General features: G+C 40.6%; 1 protein-coding gene across 3 annotated transcripts in view; it reads left to right on the forward strand.

Annotated features, from left to right (window-relative positions):
• VEPH1 (ventricular zone expressed PH domain-containing 1) overlaps window positions 1-16,931 on the forward strand; it is a 215,472-nt gene that overhangs the window by 104,205 nt on the left and 94,336 nt on the right. For all 3 annotated transcript variants that reach the window (XM_012642917.1, XM_012642919.1, XM_012642918.1), the window contains exons 8-9: window positions 14,793-15,002; window positions 15,550-15,947. In XM_012642917.1, coding sequence (XP_012498371.1) covers window positions 14,793-15,002; window positions 15,550-15,947 — 608 coding nt within the window. The remainder of the gene's footprint in view (window positions 1-14,792; window positions 15,003-15,549; window positions 15,948-16,931) is intronic.

Raw genomic sequence — 16,931 nt, forward strand, 5'->3', positions numbered from 1 at the left:
TAGGCAGAGACCAGAGGATGGTGGGCCCGACAGACCTTACTAAGAAGTTTGAATTTTACCCTGTAGGCAGTGAGGAGTCATTGTGGGGTTTTGCACATGGCAGGATGTCATCAGGACCCATATCTCAGGAAGCTCAGTCTGGCCTCAGTGCAGAGAATGTCTCCGGAAGAGGCAGACTGGAGTCAGATCAAATGAGAGAGGGACGGAAAAGTGTCCCTGGGTGGTGGCCATGAGGAAATTATTGATGATTATGGAGAGGAAGCTGCCAGTGGTCTGGTGGGGCAAAAAACAGGATGCCTTGGGTTGAAGACAGAGAGAGTATACAAAATGCACAAAACTGGCTTTTCCAAGAAGTTTGTCCTTGGGGAAAAAAAGAAGACTTTATGGTTTGGGGAGTGTTATTTTTTTTGTTTTGCTACATTTTGAATAGTGAGAAACTTGAAAAGCTTTATGACTTTTAGAATTACAAAGTGCTTTCCAATGCATAATCTCATTTGATCCTCATAACTGTCCTGTAAGACAAGAAGGGCAGATATCATCATTCCTACTTTACAGAAGAAGAAACAGAGGCTCAGAGACTGGTTAAATAAATATCTTCCCAATGTTACATAGTGACTAAGCGGTAGGGGATGGACTCAAACCCCACCTTCACAGTTCAATCTTGTGTATGCAGTTCTGGAGGAGGGGCAGGGCCCCATTTGAGACCAGTGTCAAATTTGGTGGGCTTTTGGCATAGCGGATGATGTATACCATTTCCAGTATGAAACAAGGATTTCCAAAACACAAGCCATCCTGATACAGAGGTGAGCCCTTAGTCACAGCGTCCACTTTAGGCTCAGTACAGCATAGAGCCTGGAGATCTTGAGGGACATGAGACAACATCTTGCCTTTATGGGGTTCACAGTCAGTGTGTGTGATGGGGCTTTGGTAGACATGCATACAATGGGGTATGGAGTAAGAGAGATGCACTGATCAGCAGCCAGGGAATTGAAGAATGTTTCACAGAGAAGGTGAAATTTAAGTTCATTCCCTATTTATTGAGCATCTTCCATGTGCCAGACATTTCTCGAGGCACTAGTTAAGTTGCACAGGTTGAATGAGAATTCCCCAGGTCAGGGTAGAAAGAACATAACAAATAGAGGTAATAGCACATGCAAAGACACAAGGACTTAAGAGTGTGTGGCCCAGACTAAGGAAAAATAATTTGTTCAATGTGGCTGGGGCAAGTACATCAAGGTAGAGCAGGAGGGTAAGCTGAAGAGTTAGGTTAGAGGTAGATAATCACAGACCTTACGTGCTGTATTAGAAGTAAGAGGCTTGTTCAATAAGCAACATGGAGGTTTGGAAAGATTTTAATCCAGGGAATGACCACAGGTTTTAGCACAGTAATTAGCAGATAGTAAGTATTCAAATATCTTTTTTTTACCAAGGGAATAGGTGAATGAGGCGTGACTAACATTGTGGAGCACTGAATGGATTTGGCTGGAGCAACAAGCTGGTAACGAGAGAGAGACAGAGAGAGAGAGAGAGAGACAGGATGCTATTATTGGAGCCTAAACAGTTCACGAGGGAGGCCTGGACAAAGTCAGTGATGGAAGCCTAAGAAGTCAGGGCAGATTTTAGTGAGACAGCACAGAACTATGAGGAATTGATCACTTATGTGAGGTAGGGTAAGGAGAAAGGGAAGGGAGTGGATGAAAACTCAGAGACATCTAGCTTGAGTGACTGCATAGACATGGAAGATGATGCTGATAACAAAGAAAGGAGGTAGCAGCCCATCTGGAAGTGTCTCTTGGCCCCACTACAAACTGAGAATATTATCTGACCAATATGGCCATCAAAGTCAGTAACTATTCATCAGAAGAAGATTGATTGCAAATGTCCTTTTCTCTCAACACAACAGGTTTGATTGAGCATATAAAAAGTTGTCAACTGGTTCAATATATAGATGTTTCTATACCATGTTTTCTCAACCTTGGTGCTATTGATATTTGAGCTAGATAATTCTTGGTTGTGGGGCTGCCATGTGCATTGTGGAATGTTTACCAGCAATGCTGGCCTCTACTCACTAGATGCTAGTAGCAGCATCCCTTCTCAGTTGTGAGAATAAAAATGTCTCCAGACAGTGCCAAATGTCCCCAAAGAGACAAAATTTCTCCCAGTTGAGAATCACTGCTATATGCATATACCATTCAAAAATAGCATTTTTCCCAGACCCGTGACTTGACTAGAAACAACCTAAACATGGCAGCATCCAAAAAACTCAAGACCAGCTTCATGAAGGGATTTGTCATTTATGCGCAACCACAAAGTCACTGTTGGCCAACATTTATGACACGTTTTCAGAAATTCGATTTAGAGTCTCTTTGGGGGAGCCATTGTGTGCCGTGTGCTCGGCCAAGCTGCTCATGTCTTCTCCCAGCCACAGGGAACGCATATCTGAGGTGGAAGCTTGAGCACACGTCCTGGCCAGCGCCCACCCATTCTCTATTGCCCCTACAGGTGCAAGATTTCAAGAGACCAGCTGACATCTCTGAGATTATATGTGTAAAAAAGTTTATATAAAGGGAAAAAATGTTATCATTAGGCATCTTAACAGGAAAATTAATTTTTAATAAGTAGGCCCAACCCAATTAGCAATGAACAATTTCCCCATGAGAAGAAGAATTTAGGAGATATGTAGATAGGAGGGAAAAATAGGGTCTCACAATCAAGAGGAGTCTGAATATATGAGAATGAGTTTATGTTCTCCTTCCTTTATTATTTTTTGGGATGGGGGACAAAGAAAGCACAATTAAATGTGAAAAGATGAAAAGGTCACCACTTACCTCATACCCCCACCACTGTCATCAGCACCTCGACCTCTCTATTCAAAATACTCCTCTCAGCTCAATTTTCACTGTCAATCTTCTTCTAATCAATTGTAATTATTCGGTGGGAACCTCAAAACGTTGGTGTGGACAGCCAGCCTTTTGTATTAACTGCTCATCCTTTCTGGGATGGTTGCTAAGGCTTCTCTCCCAACATCTTTTCCTTGAATAGCCTTCATTGTGACCATTTAGCTTCAGTCATTTTAATCTCTGCCCCCCAAAGCAGAAAGGTCTACACTTTTGTCTAAAGCATACAGCAAAGTCTGATCCTTACAATTAAAGGGGAAATGAATAAGTGAAGAGAACTTGAAAGAAAATTAAAGATGGTAAAATTCAAAACAGATGTCATCTAATTTACAAATCTGACACATAGCCCAGCAAGCCAGATTTTAGACTTCAGGCCAAAACTACAAGATTATCAAAAGAAAAACAATTAGCATCCTAGAGAGACGGAAAAACTGAAGCGCACAGGAGCCTTCCTTGTGCCAAATGACTCTGAATAAATTGGGCTGGTTTTGTTAGTTGCATCAGGTGAGCACATTGTACTTTTCCTGTTCCTCTGTTTTAGAAAGAATGTTTATATCTAAATAATAAACCAACAGAGGCTAAATAACAGAACAGCCAAGCAAAGCATTTAGATTTTGAAATTAATTCGGGAGAAGCAAAAGGGGTACAATAGCAATTGTGGATTGAAAAGGAGGTGTCAGGACAGGGGAAGAGACGTGTACCTTTCACAACCCTGTCTAGCCCTCCGGGCAGCCCCAGTTCTCGGGCTGTTTGCCGGCCAGGACCCAGTGGAAGCTGAGGAAGGAGAGAGTGAGCTCCTGGCAGCTCTGTGAGTGGCTGAGCAGAGCAGTCAAGTGATCATTGACTAGAGATGCCTTTGCCAAATGAATGTGGCGCCAGGGAGGCTGCTCTAATCAGGCGCCATCAGAATGGGGGCAATTTGTCACAGGTGGTCTTAGTAGGAGGTTAGGCTCAGGCCCCAATTGGGAATGGAAACCTTGGAGGATGGAAATTGTGGAAAGAAAGCAGGAATGGGGAGATAAATAGCAGATATAAGAACACATAGGGAGAGAGGATGGTGATGGCAAAAGGCAGAAGGCAAAATCAGAAGAAACAGGAGAAAGGGTCCCTGCACACAGCCCCAGGTCTCAGGTGGAGGAGGGGGAAGGTTACAGTTCCCTCAGATCCAGCTTTCGAACCCTAGCCAAAACCATCAAAGTCACGGGGGAAAAAAAGAAGTTGTTTGTAAGAAAAGTTTAAGACAAAGTGTGTGATTAAAGTTTCCCAAAACTTTGGCTTAGTTAAATAGGTAGTATTTCTTTTATTGATTTGGCGGTGATGGTAATAGGGATGATGAGATTTTGTGTTTGCTCTTTCTTTTTAAGAATCAGGCCTGAAAATAAAAAAAGATAATGCAAAGTAAACTATAGTAAAAACCGATTGGGTAAGTGTAAATCTGATTTCGGTATAAGTGGAAAGATATGAAACAATGAAGGGAAGGAAATAAAACACAGCACATGGGGGAGAATAAAGGGAAAATAAAATAGGAAGATTATGTTCACAGAAGAATGACTTCAGGAAATCTATCTTCCTTGGAGTGGGCCCAAAATTTTGGTTTACGTCACATTCCATGTAATGAACATCAAAGAAATAGATTATGGAGAAGAGCCAAGGATTTGATTCAATGTGTGGCCCTAATGTGTAGTCAGACAACATGGCCTGTGAAGACTGTTTTCAAACTGTGAGACCCTTTGCAACCTATCATTCCAGAGTTCCCATCTTGACATCCTGGGAGTCATATCGGAACCTAACCCTGGTGAAATGCACAGTTCCCCAAGACGTTGTCCAAGAGTTTGAGGGTGATGGCTCTTCACTGAGTCCATGACAGAATTTGCAGAGAACAGGAGGCCAATTACTTCTCTACAACATTGCAAAAAATGCTGCATGCATAGGACTGATTAAACTTTTAACCAGCCCCTACCACATAGCAGATCTTGTATAGGGGCTTTCACCTCTGTTATATTGTTTAGTCCTCACATTAAAGTCTTTTAACTTGCATTAGGATTATAGAGGCTTCATACTAAGGCATAATGGAGTAAACCTTGTGGACGGACAAGAATAAAGTAAAATTCTCTCCCGCCCCCCTGTAGGCCCATGGTGATTCCTGGAGGAGCAACAGTGTAAATGCTCAGATATCAGTTCATTGAGTTTCCTTTAATCTGGTCCAATGGATCTCAAATTTATGCATGGTCGAGAGTTACACTGTTCACAGTATTTCATAGAAAATTCAAAAGAATTTGAAGGAATGTCATGGGTGACTTTTGCCTATTCCTCCCAAAAGTTGTACCCCACTAACCTTTACCAGTACCTTCTAGAACACCATCTTCCTGCCTCTCTTCCCATTGAAGGCTGCCATTCTCCAAGACTCCAGTTTAGCACCACTTCCCCTTGAGGCCTTCCCCATCCGTCCTTGCACACAGTGACCTGACTTTCCTCTGAGCTGCAGTAACAACTCATACTGCCTCTCCATTCCACTATATGCCACCTGCCTGGAGGTGTTAGGTATCTTTCTGTGTCCCTCTTGTCTCCCACAAGCTCGAAGAGCTAATATTGAGAACCTGTGCTCTGTAGAAGGAAAATAAGGTCTTAAAAGTGCTTATAAGAATTCCCACTTTTTTAGGAAAGACATGTTTATACAAAGGGAAATTCATTCTTTGAGAGCAACTGTTGGCTGAGGGAGTGCACACGAGTCAGGACCATAATTAAAAACATATGATGTTCTGGTCAATTTTGCCCCCTGCTTGGAAAAAGCTGACTATAATTTCACCCCACCGAGTTAACTTTTAAGAATGAAGCCAGAGTTTTAATAAGAAACGAGTATATCTTTTCAATCTAGAGAGGTCAGTGGTGATCACTTGTATAAAGAAAATCATAACAGCCATTTGTGGCAGTAGCTGTGGCTGTCGTTACCCCTCCATGCGTAGGAAAGGAAGGAAAGGCTTCAGTTCCTTGCCCCTCTTCCTACTGAAGAGGCTAAGTCTGACATGTGGTTCCATTTATGTTCCATCTGTTGTTCATTTACTCCACCAGTTGTCCTTCCTTAAAGCAGCTTTAGGGTGATGTGGAGGTCTTTAAAGGTATTTCAGGAATTCATTTATCAGCAAGAGATGTAAGAAGGGGACATCATTATCAGCTCTGGAGACAATGGAGCCAGCCCAGGGAGTGTGAGGCCCCAGAGGGCTGGCTCTGTAGTGTGTGGACAAAGCGGGGCGGGGATGGGGGGGCAGGCAGCCCTGCTGTGGAGTGTGAGCAATCCAATTTCAGCTTCACCAGGGGAGCCAGGCCCCTTTCCTGTAACATAGCAATGTTCGAAACACAGTACACACAAAAAAGGAACAGTGTCTTTTGTCTAGCGCCTATGGCCTGGCTTCCCATTTCAAACAAGACACAGAACACCAATGTTCTAATAGGAAGAAGAAAAAGTGCCCTGTGGAGGAGAGGTGAGAGGGACTGACCCTCTATACCCCACGTGGAAGGGGTGACAGCTGGTGCTCGGACATGTCTTACTGGACCTTGTCAGCTAGCTGTTTGCTATTTTGATTCCCTAAATGCTCCCTGTTCCTTTTTTGGCATCTGTCATGATTGAACTTGAAAACTGCCATTTGTATGACATTTTCTGAGTTTTTTGAACACCTTTTTTGTTTGGGTTAAAAGAGGGGCCAAAATTCATTTTTCCAACCAATGTGAAGAGTTGCTCAGTGACTATACATCAACTTTGTTCTGTTGGTGTCTGGTTCCCACGAGATGTTACTCAGAGATATTAGATGAAATAATTCTTGATTACTGCGCTATCACCAATCCCATAATATGTATTATTTATTCCTGGGGTAGATTCAGATGCAACCTGAGCCAAGCATCTACTGAGAGGAAGTGTGGAGGGCAGGGTGTGGCGTGTGAGCTCTGGAGGCGGACACCCGCATTTGACGCTGGGTGGACTAAGTGACCTTCAGTAAGTTACTCCACATCTCTCTGCCTCAGTTTCTTCACCTGTAAATGGAGCTACTAACAGGTACATGAGAAGTAATTCATGAGAATAATTACATGAGAAATAATTCATGTACAGGATTTAGAGTGGTGAGTACCTATACACAGAAAGCCCTCAGTACATGTTCATTATCAGCATTAGCACTTTGTTCCGGGTGGGCTAGAATAGGTGATTTTACTTAGTATATCCACTAGACCAGCGCCCGTGTGCAAACTGTTTCTTACCAGGCTGTGACAAAGTTATTATGGAAACTGAAAATAAGAAAATAAGAGGTTAGAACTTTCATAGAAATTTGACATTGCTGCAATATCCCAAGTGCATGATCAGTGGACATTGTATTTTTTTATTCATTGTAATTCTCTGATAATTTACTTTTACTGTTTTTTACAAAAATACTGGCCTGTGACATATGAAGATTTAAAAAACATAAAAACAGCTTTTTACTACAGGTAATTTGAAAACCATTGCATTAGATCCTAGATGCAGCTGAACCCAGACAAATCTGAGACCTTTCTTTAATATCTACATTTTATCCTCAAACTTTCCTTTGGGACCTAAAGTAAAGAAATTTAGTACATGAAAGATGATGAACACTCACCATTTCAGCCGTGAGATGCAGGCACCGTGGAGTGGGTTACAGCTGAGGCAAAACAATTCTTAATATTATTCGTATTTATCATAAGGCAAACGGTGGGCTTTCTATTAGTAGGCAGCCTGAAGGCTGTTAGCTAGTCTTTACTACAGGTAAATGCTGAATTCTACGTAGACTAGAAATTGAATCACAGGATTTTGCATGGAGTTCTATCCCGGCTCAGTCGCTGATGTGTTTTTGACAAATTATATCCCTCCATTTTGGAGTAGCTATGTTTCTATCTATTAAAAATGAGGTAGGGTATCATATTTGAGGTGAAGACTATGAGAGAATGTATCAAAAAGAAAAATTTTACTCAATTTTCCTGCTCCTCCAATGTCAAATGCTGGAGAGTGACAATGTTTTAACTGCTTAATCCTCTCGGTCAAACCCTGTTACCTGCTCTTGCTCCCAGACAATGAAGTCAGCCTAGACAGAGAAGAGTATGTGCCTCACTCCTGATTCCAAGTGCTTTGACGACATTGCTACTCTACATTTTTATACTCCTTTATAACATACAAAGTGCTTTTGCAACTTGTGCCACATCCAGGTGGCAATTTGTTAGGATGGGGCAAGCTTCTCTTAAGGCTGCTGGTCACCTGGGCTGCCCAGTCTAGTCTCGGGAATCTTGTCTAAAGATTCAAGGTCTGTCTGGACCAGTATCTATCAGTGGCAAAAACTGAAAAGATGCCTGTACCTCAGAATTTACAGAGACTCTGAAATGACTAACGATGACAAAGCTCACTAGCTCCAGGTAATGCAGATTGTTTTAAGTCTCTCCTCACTACAGAATTAGTGACACCCTTAGCAGTCTTGCTTGATCGAGGGAAAATGCCTCTGTCCTGGTCATGCTTCAAATTCTGTTCTTCATTGTCTGAGCCAGTGCTTCTCAAACTTGAATTGCCACCAGATGCCTGGGGATTGTGTTAAAATGCTCATTCTGACTCAGCAGGTTTGGGGCAGAGCCTGAGACTCTGCATTTCCGACAAGCTCCAAGGCAACGCTGATGCCACTGGTCCAGGGCCCCACACTGGGTAGCAAGGGTGGGGGCTTTGAATTTTTTACTGATCCTTTTTCCATGTCTCATTCTTTCTCATGTTGGTTGAAAGACTGAAAAGTGAGCAAATGACTGAGCACCTGCATTAGGAGGGTCACTCCCTTGTATCGGAACTTTTATACTTTTATTCAAATTGCAGGGAATTCTCTCTATGTCTGCAGTAGCTCAGAATTGACACTTGAAGTACAGAGATTTTTTAAATTAACTAATTCCCAGTCCTTGTGTGCTCACACAGTAGGAGAGCCACTTTCTTTTAGTACACACTCTTTAGGATGCTACAGTTGGAAAAGGGATTGTATAGTTCTCCCTGGCTTTGAGCAGGAAAAGCTCATCTTCCAGGTTTGGTGCCACCTGCACAAGCCTCCTACTTTCAGTGTCAAATGTCCAAACTAAGCAGCAGCCACTCAGGGTTTTGCCATGGCTTGACATGTCTGTTCTATATGGGTTACACTCTCAAATCCATTCTTTATATAATACATTCAGCAATCCGATGATGCAGTATCATTAGTCCCATTTTTATACGACAAAAATAAGACTTAGAGTTATAAAGAGATTTGCCACATCACAAATAAACATGAGATTGGAGTCATGAATCTAGATCTTTCCCCAGTGAGGTCATGTTCAGTCCATTTCTCCACAACTGTGTCTTTTTGAAATCCCTTTAAAATTCTAGTGTGAATAAAATGCCATGGAGCCATCTTATTTCAGCAAAGTTCTACCATTGGCATGACCATATAACCAGGTGCTTGCCCATCTGTGCTCTTGCCCACTGAGCAGGTCAGAGGCAGAACAGATTACCAAGAATCCAGACTTACTGTTGTTCCTTCCAGCAATATTCCAGCATAGCTGTTTGAGCAGCATTATTCTTTGCAGCCTTGAAACAGATGCTAGCACTGTGGACCTGGGGGATCATCTCTGTAATTCTTATGATGATTGATAACCCAAGAAATTGCTGAGGAGTAAGGAACATAACATTCTAAGAATTCAGGACCCCGATGTGGATTTGGGTCATTACGTTCTCCTACTTCTCCTCTAACAAGCTTAACTCTACAGGAGGACATATTCTCAACATGGGATCATATGCCAAGATCATCAAACATTAACTGATATTATTTTTTTTTTTATTTGAAGAGCCAGAAAGAGAGGCTCCCAATCTTGCCACCCCTGCCAGTTTTGTAGTCTCATCTCCCAGCTTAGTGAGAGCAGTGAGCTGCCCAAGGGCCTCTCTGTTTCTAAGGGGAGTCCTCAGGAGGGAAGTAATTAGGCCTCCTCCTGGGCATCCTTAGAGGTACTTTTAAAAACTTTACTTTGGCAACAGAGACCAGAAACCATTCAGACTGGAAATTATCTGAGCCTCTTGTAACGTGGTGTGTTGAGTTAAGGCCAAGTTAATATTTAGAGGATTACAGAACTCTGGCAAAGATTTCTATAAAATTACCTCTGGGGTTAAAAGTGACAAATGGAAAAGAAATAACAACCCCCTTCATGAGCCCAACCTGCCGGCCCCACCCCCACCACTCCACAAGTAAACACACACACAGGACCAATGGCTGCACCAGTACTTGCATATCTGTGATATGTTTCCTTGCTCTAGAAGGAAAGAAGAAGAATTTGTTTATCTCTGGAAAAGGTCTTCTCTTCTATCTTTTTATATTAAATTTAAAAAGGAAAAGGAGAAGAAGTAAAGGAGCAGGGAATATTTATTATAAACCCAAACAAAACTTCTATTTATTAATACTATTTCCTGACTTTCCAACCCATTGGAATCAAAATTTGTCCTAACGCCCTGCCAGCAAAACTCTTTGGCATGCCCAGAAGGGTCGATGGCCAGAGACAGAAAGTTCTCTTTGATCCATCTGGAAGCCTTGGCTGCCTCAGTGACTCTTATTGCCACACCCGATCCCTGACTTCTGTGCTATACAAATCACCCAATCATAAAAGCAAGCAAGATGCTGTAGATGTAGAAAAGAAAGTCTTTGCAGTAAGAATTCTACTCATCAGCAACACTCATCAGCCTCATATCTAGAGAGCATTTCTTTGGCCCAGACATTTTATTGTTGCTTCTTCACTCTTCTTATTTGCTCCTTTCCAAATTCCTCTTTTTGTTCCCACTCTAGCTCCCTGCTTCTCTCCAAATTTCATATGTACCAAATAGCATCCTGCTGTGCCAGGAGGAGTGCCCAGTGCCTGACAGGCATCTGGTAGACCTCAGGAGGTTGGGGGTGGGGTTTGCAGGCTGACTGCAGACACCACTCAGTTCACTTGTTCCACAAAGAGTCCAGGTACCTACGTGTGCCAAGCACTATGCCAGACACGGGGGAGCAAGGATGAGCAGCACAGGTCCCTGCCCGCCGAGCAACAGGGGTTTATTCCAGAGCAGCATTGTCAAATTTAACAAATAAAAATACGGGACGCCCAGTTGAATTTCAGGTAAAGAACAAATCATTTCTTAGTATTTTTTAGTGTAAGTATAATAATTTTAATATAGTATAATACATATTTAGCATGTCCCACTAGGGACATACCTACGCTAAATATTTGTCATTTATCTGAAATTCAGATTTGGCTGGGTATCCTGTATTTTACGGACAACCTTACCCTAGAGGCACTAAACCTGCCCCTCTTGGGGTCAGTGGGTGTGTAGGGATTACCCCAAAACTTCTCTCACGCCCCAAGTCTTCTCAGGAGGATGCTATAAAACAACCAGAGGGTGAAGGAAGGCTGCTCCCAGCTACTAAAGCTCTGACTCATTCAGGGACTGGGGCTTAGTAACCAATACCCAGTCACCGGAGGCACAGGCAGGGAAAGGGGCCTGAGTGACCATCTCCTCCCAAAGCCTAATAGTGATAAAATCTAGTGTCTGTTGGCTGCCTGTTATGTGCTAGGAACAGTGATTCACACTGATTCTGTCATTTAATCTTTCCAACAACCCCCTGAGTTATGTAAAGTTATTATCCCCATTTTACAGATGGTGAAATTGATATAAAGGGTACACCAAATAAAAGTTCTCTATAAGTAAGAAAAACATTTTAAAAATCAGAAACTCGTGCACTAAAATTATCTTTATCCCATAATCATATGAAATTTGAAATTTTGGGGAAGAAAATGTGATTATTGTAACTATTATTATAACCTAGAGCTTTGCACAGAGAGAAAAAATTATAAATTCATGAGAAATTGTTCTTCTAACAACTCATATGTTTTGAGATTTAAAAATTTGTATAACTTGGCACATTGGCTGGTGCCTATAGTCCCAGCTACTCAGAAGGCTGAAGTAGGAGAATCTCTTGAGCTCAGAAGTTCAAGTCCAGCCTGGACAACATATTGAGATCCCATCTGTAAAAAAATAAAATGAAATAAAAAAATTTTAAAAATTGTATAATGCTCAATGTCTGAGCTATACATTTTGGGCTATGCTTTGTGCTTTGAAAATTTTTTAAGTTTTAATAATTCCAGTTAGAAATTGTTAAAATAAAGGTATCTTTCAGTTTTGAAATGTGACTTAAGTTCCAAGGAACCAGAGAAATACTTTAGTTTGGTGACTATACAAGGACTGACATGGATAAAAATAATACTCCCCAAAATTTCTTGTGTTGAGAAGGTTCATTAGATCTTTTAAAATTAACCTTGGTAATCACCATGGTTTCTGAAATACCTTCCAGTGATAGCATTATTTTGGTTGCATTTGTAATAGGAGTAAACGTCTAGAATCTTCTGGCTAAAAGATGTCAAAGCCTTCCATCTATTTGTGTACAGCCGGTATCACATATATGTTAGAAAAAAAAATCATTTTCAGGATTAGCCTTTATTCCCATGTACTGGTTCTTGAAATCTACTCATGTATATTTCGTTCAAGCATGGTATGGGTAGATAAATGAACATTATGTAAAGCCATGGGAAACCTATACGAATTATATAAGTAAAATACTTTTAAATTTAAATTTAAATTTTAAATAAGCAACACTTTATTAGGCAACAAACAATTGCCTTGTTACCTAATAGATGATTAATTCTGCTTCCCACTTTGAACCATCAGCAATTGTCCCTGGGCTGGACTCACAGGTGGATTCTAACCACCGAGGGTCCCTGGCCATAAACCCTCCCTCAACACCAGGATTGCTCTCTGAGCCAGACAGAAAAACTTCAGTATCCAACCCTGCCAATTCACCTTCACGTGGGCCCACTGAAGATACAATGCCATAATGGGTAGAATAGTCACCAGCCCTTCTGCATTGGTTCTCCCTGATAAGCAGTGCTTTCAAAAAAAAATTCATGTTTTTCCCTCACCCTCACCCAGCTATGCCAGGTTCACTTTGGTCCTTCAGATAAAATAACCATATGTTTGAAAAAGCTGGGATTTTTCTATAAGTCTGAGGCCCTTTCCTCAACATCAAGGAAAAATACTAATGAGAGCCAAGTACACGCAGACAAACCAACGAAATCATTAAACCACCTTGATGAACACATTTCTAGGGATTATTATGTGGAGTAATAAAAAAATAAGTATTTTGTCTTTGTCCCCAGTTCCTGGCACACAACTCCTAAACCCTTGGAATCTCCAGAGTGATGAATGTCTTCTGTATGCTAATGAGATGATGGGTGGCTGGGTACCCCTACATTGCTTAGGGATGGGGTTTGTTTGCTGGAAACACCAAGACATCATTACAGGGCTGGAAATTTCAGCCCTACCTTATCCTCTGACCTTCTCACCCCCAACCTCTGAGAAGGGGAGAGAGGCTGAAGACCGAGTTAATCATGTGGCAATGATTTAATCAGTCATGCCTGCATAATGAGACCTCCATAAAAACCTGTAAAGGACAGGATTTGGAGAGCTTCTGGGTTGATGAACACATTGAGCCTTTGGGAGGGTGGCCCAATCAGAGAATGTACAGAAGCTTTGTGCTCCTTCCCCTCTACCTTGCCCTATGATCTCGTCCATTTGGCTGTTTTTGAGTTGTATCCTTTATAATAAACCAGCAATAATAAGCTCAAGTGCTTTCCTGAGTCCTGTGAGTTGTTCTAGTGAATTATTGAACCATGGAGGGTGAGGTGGTTGTGAGAATCTCATGACTTTATAGTCAAGTTGGACAGAGTCTGGATAATCTGGGCACCTATACCTTCAACTGGCATCTGAATTGGGCACAGTCTGTGGAGTCTCAGGCTAATTCTGGGTAGATAGTGCCAGGATCAAAGTGAATTGTAGGACACCCATTTGGTGTCCAGAGAGTTGGAGAATTGGTGTGAGAAAAAAGAAGCCTACACATTTGATGTCAGGAGTATGGTGAGTGAAAACAGTTCATTTTACCTTTGTTTTTATAAGGAAAGAATTAATTCTAACATGACATGTTATGATTGGTAGCAATTGCTAAATAAGAATTAAAGTAGTTCTAGGCCAGCTAGATCAGGGAGGTTAGTTGTATATTACTTTTCTGTAATCATTCAGCACCTCAGTGAGCATCAGAGAGCTATTTCTGCAGCTTATTTGCAGGCACTTAGCTATAGCCAAGGCACTATTAGTCCTCAGAAGAATTCCAAAATTATACCACATATGACCTCTACCTTAAAGGAGGTAATTTTAATGACCCACAGAGTGGTTTATAAACTCTGCTATAAAAGATATTTGGAACAATTAATGTCATTTATAGAAAACCTCCTTTGTCCAATATCTTAAAATTCAAAAAGATATTTCTTGTTTCCAAGGTGAAAGTTATGTTGATTTCCATAAAATTAACAAAACTATGAGTTTACAGTCCACATGAAATATTCTTGTCCTATCAATTTTAGTGCAAAATTGATAGTACAAATCAGCACATGTAAATTTTCTAGAAAACGTCTGGCATGAATTTTATGTGAAAGCCATACTTTAGGAGAGTTTCTAGATAAGAATATGGTAGATGACCATAAAAACTGCTTTTTATTCTTTGAACACTTCAAAAAGTATTTCTAATACAAAGTTGACATAAACACCACAGTTTCTAAATTTCTGGCAAAATAAGCTATAGAAGCAATTTCAAAAACCTATGCCCATAATAAGTATTCAATAAACATTTAGTATGTGATTAATGAAAAAAAATTATCAGGCAAAGTTTTCAGTTCTGAACAAGAGGCAGTCAAATAGAGAGAAATACTGTTCTGAAGGGTGTGTATTACTAGCATCTAATGCAAAAATTTCTATTCCTTTAGGAAAAAAATCAGCTCTGAAATTGAATCCCCTGAGAAAATGGAAGAAACCAAGATCATGGTAACTGAAAAAGAAGACCATGAAAAACTCCAAGTTAAAATCCAGGCTTTTGAAGACAAAATAAATGCTGAGAGCAATACCCCCGGCTCTATTAGAAGATATAGTTTGGGCCAGGTTTCTAAGGAAGAAAGAAAAAACATTAGATTTAACAGGTATAAGTTTTGTTTGGTTAGTTTTTTAAAGTATGCACTTCATGTTTGCTATTGGTTTTGTTATCCTGCTGTTATGGGGGGCATTTTATATATCTTTTACCTATAGCTACCCAAAGTTCTATCCTTTCATGAATGAGATATTATTCACAATGTTCTCATTATCCAAAGAAGCTCACTATTTTAAATGGGAAATACAAATGGAAAACAAACCTATGGCTTAATTTTTAAAATATACATATGCCAATATGAAGAATGGCTTCTCTTGATTTCTGATGAAAAATCAGGAGCAAAAGTAGAAAAAGAATATATCTACCATTTTCCAGCCAGTTTTGCCGTGGAATTGATTTTTAAATCTTTGTTTTGGGAAGTGACCTAGATTTTCAAAGGTTTGATTTATTACATAATTTATTGGTTTTCTACATTTTATCAAACATGTTAACAGTTTCACACTCCAGAAGAAGTAACTTTTTGTCCCAGTGTTATTACTATTTCTTTTCCTTGTCGGTGAATGATAACTTCCTTAACTTTCCCTTTGTTTGTCCTCTAGGTCAAAAAGTTTGGCTTTGCACACTGTGCTCACAAAGGGCATGAGTTCAGATGATGGGGAAGATGTAGAGAGTGGAGAGATATCAGCCAGCGTCTCTCTTTCAGAAATAGACCCACTTAGCCAAAGAAGTGACAAGTCACCCTTTAAGACAGATGCTGACAGATCACAGCTGGGAAATTCTTCATTTTCACACCCAAATATTATACATTTAGAGTCAGAGAATTCGCCAGAAACTGTTAAAGAAAACTTTCAGGAAGAAACTCCAGAGACAACTGCAAGTCCTACAGAATACCAAGATAAGCTCTACTTGCACTTAAAGGAAAACCTCAGTAAAGTGAAAGCATATGCCATGGAAATCGGAAAGAAGATTCCAGTCCCTGATCAGTGTACCATTGAAGGTAAGTACCATGAAATTCCCAAACCTGAGGAATCTCAAAAGTCACTGCACACACAAACACACACACATACATACACACACACAAAAACTCAGATTACATAAATTGCCATACTGTTTTCTGGATCTTTGGCAAAAATAGATAATTTTTAATATACCTTATATTATTTTGATTATCTTTTTTTTTTCAGTAAAGGTGATCATCTTCTTGATTCCCATTTGAATCTACTTAGGTGCACCTAAGTTCACTGACTGTCTAATTTTTGCAAACCTCAAGATATGTTATTTCTAGTTCCCTGTCCCCAGGGTTCGGGAAAACCCTGTCTAGAGGTCTGTGGCCAAGAAGCAGGCTCTGGAGTAGAGATCCAGCCAGAGACATGTTCCATCCACATAATCATGCAAGAAAGCTGTGCATGACATTGAGCATCAGCTGCAAGAGATTTTTCTACCATTCAACTGCTGTATGCCAGGCACTGTGCTAAAGTATTCAAGATTCAGCTATAAGCCAGACAACTCCCTGACCTCTTAGAGAGTAAAGTACAGATGCTCCTCAACTTACAATGCAGCTACATCCCCACAAATCCATTGTAAGCTGAAAATGTATTTAATACACCTAATTTACCAAACGTCATAGCTTAGCTTAGCCTACCTTAAACATGTTCAAAACGCTTAAACATTAGCCTATAGTTGGAAAAAAATCATCTAATGCAAAGCCTACCTTATAATAAAGTGTTGATAGCTCATGTAATTTATTGAACACTGTACTGAAAGTGAAAAGTAGAATGGCTGTGTGGGTACTCAAACTGTGGTTTCTACTAAATGAGTACCACTTTCGCACCATCATAAAGTCAAAAAATCGTAAGTCGAACCATCTTAAGTCAGGGACCATCTGTACAGAAATAAAAGGGCAAAACAGTAGGTAGTCAGGAGGTGACTTAAGAGGGAGGAGCCAGAGAGGGTGTGAGCTAGTCAGAAAACAAAGGACAAA

Source organism: Propithecus coquereli, unplaced genomic scaffold (genome assembly GCF_000956105.1).
Source record: "Propithecus coquereli isolate 6110/MARCELLA unplaced genomic scaffold, Pcoq_1.0 Scaffold19, whole genome shotgun sequence".
NCBI classification, from domain to species: domain Eukaryota; kingdom Metazoa; phylum Chordata; class Mammalia; order Primates; family Indriidae; genus Propithecus; species Propithecus coquereli.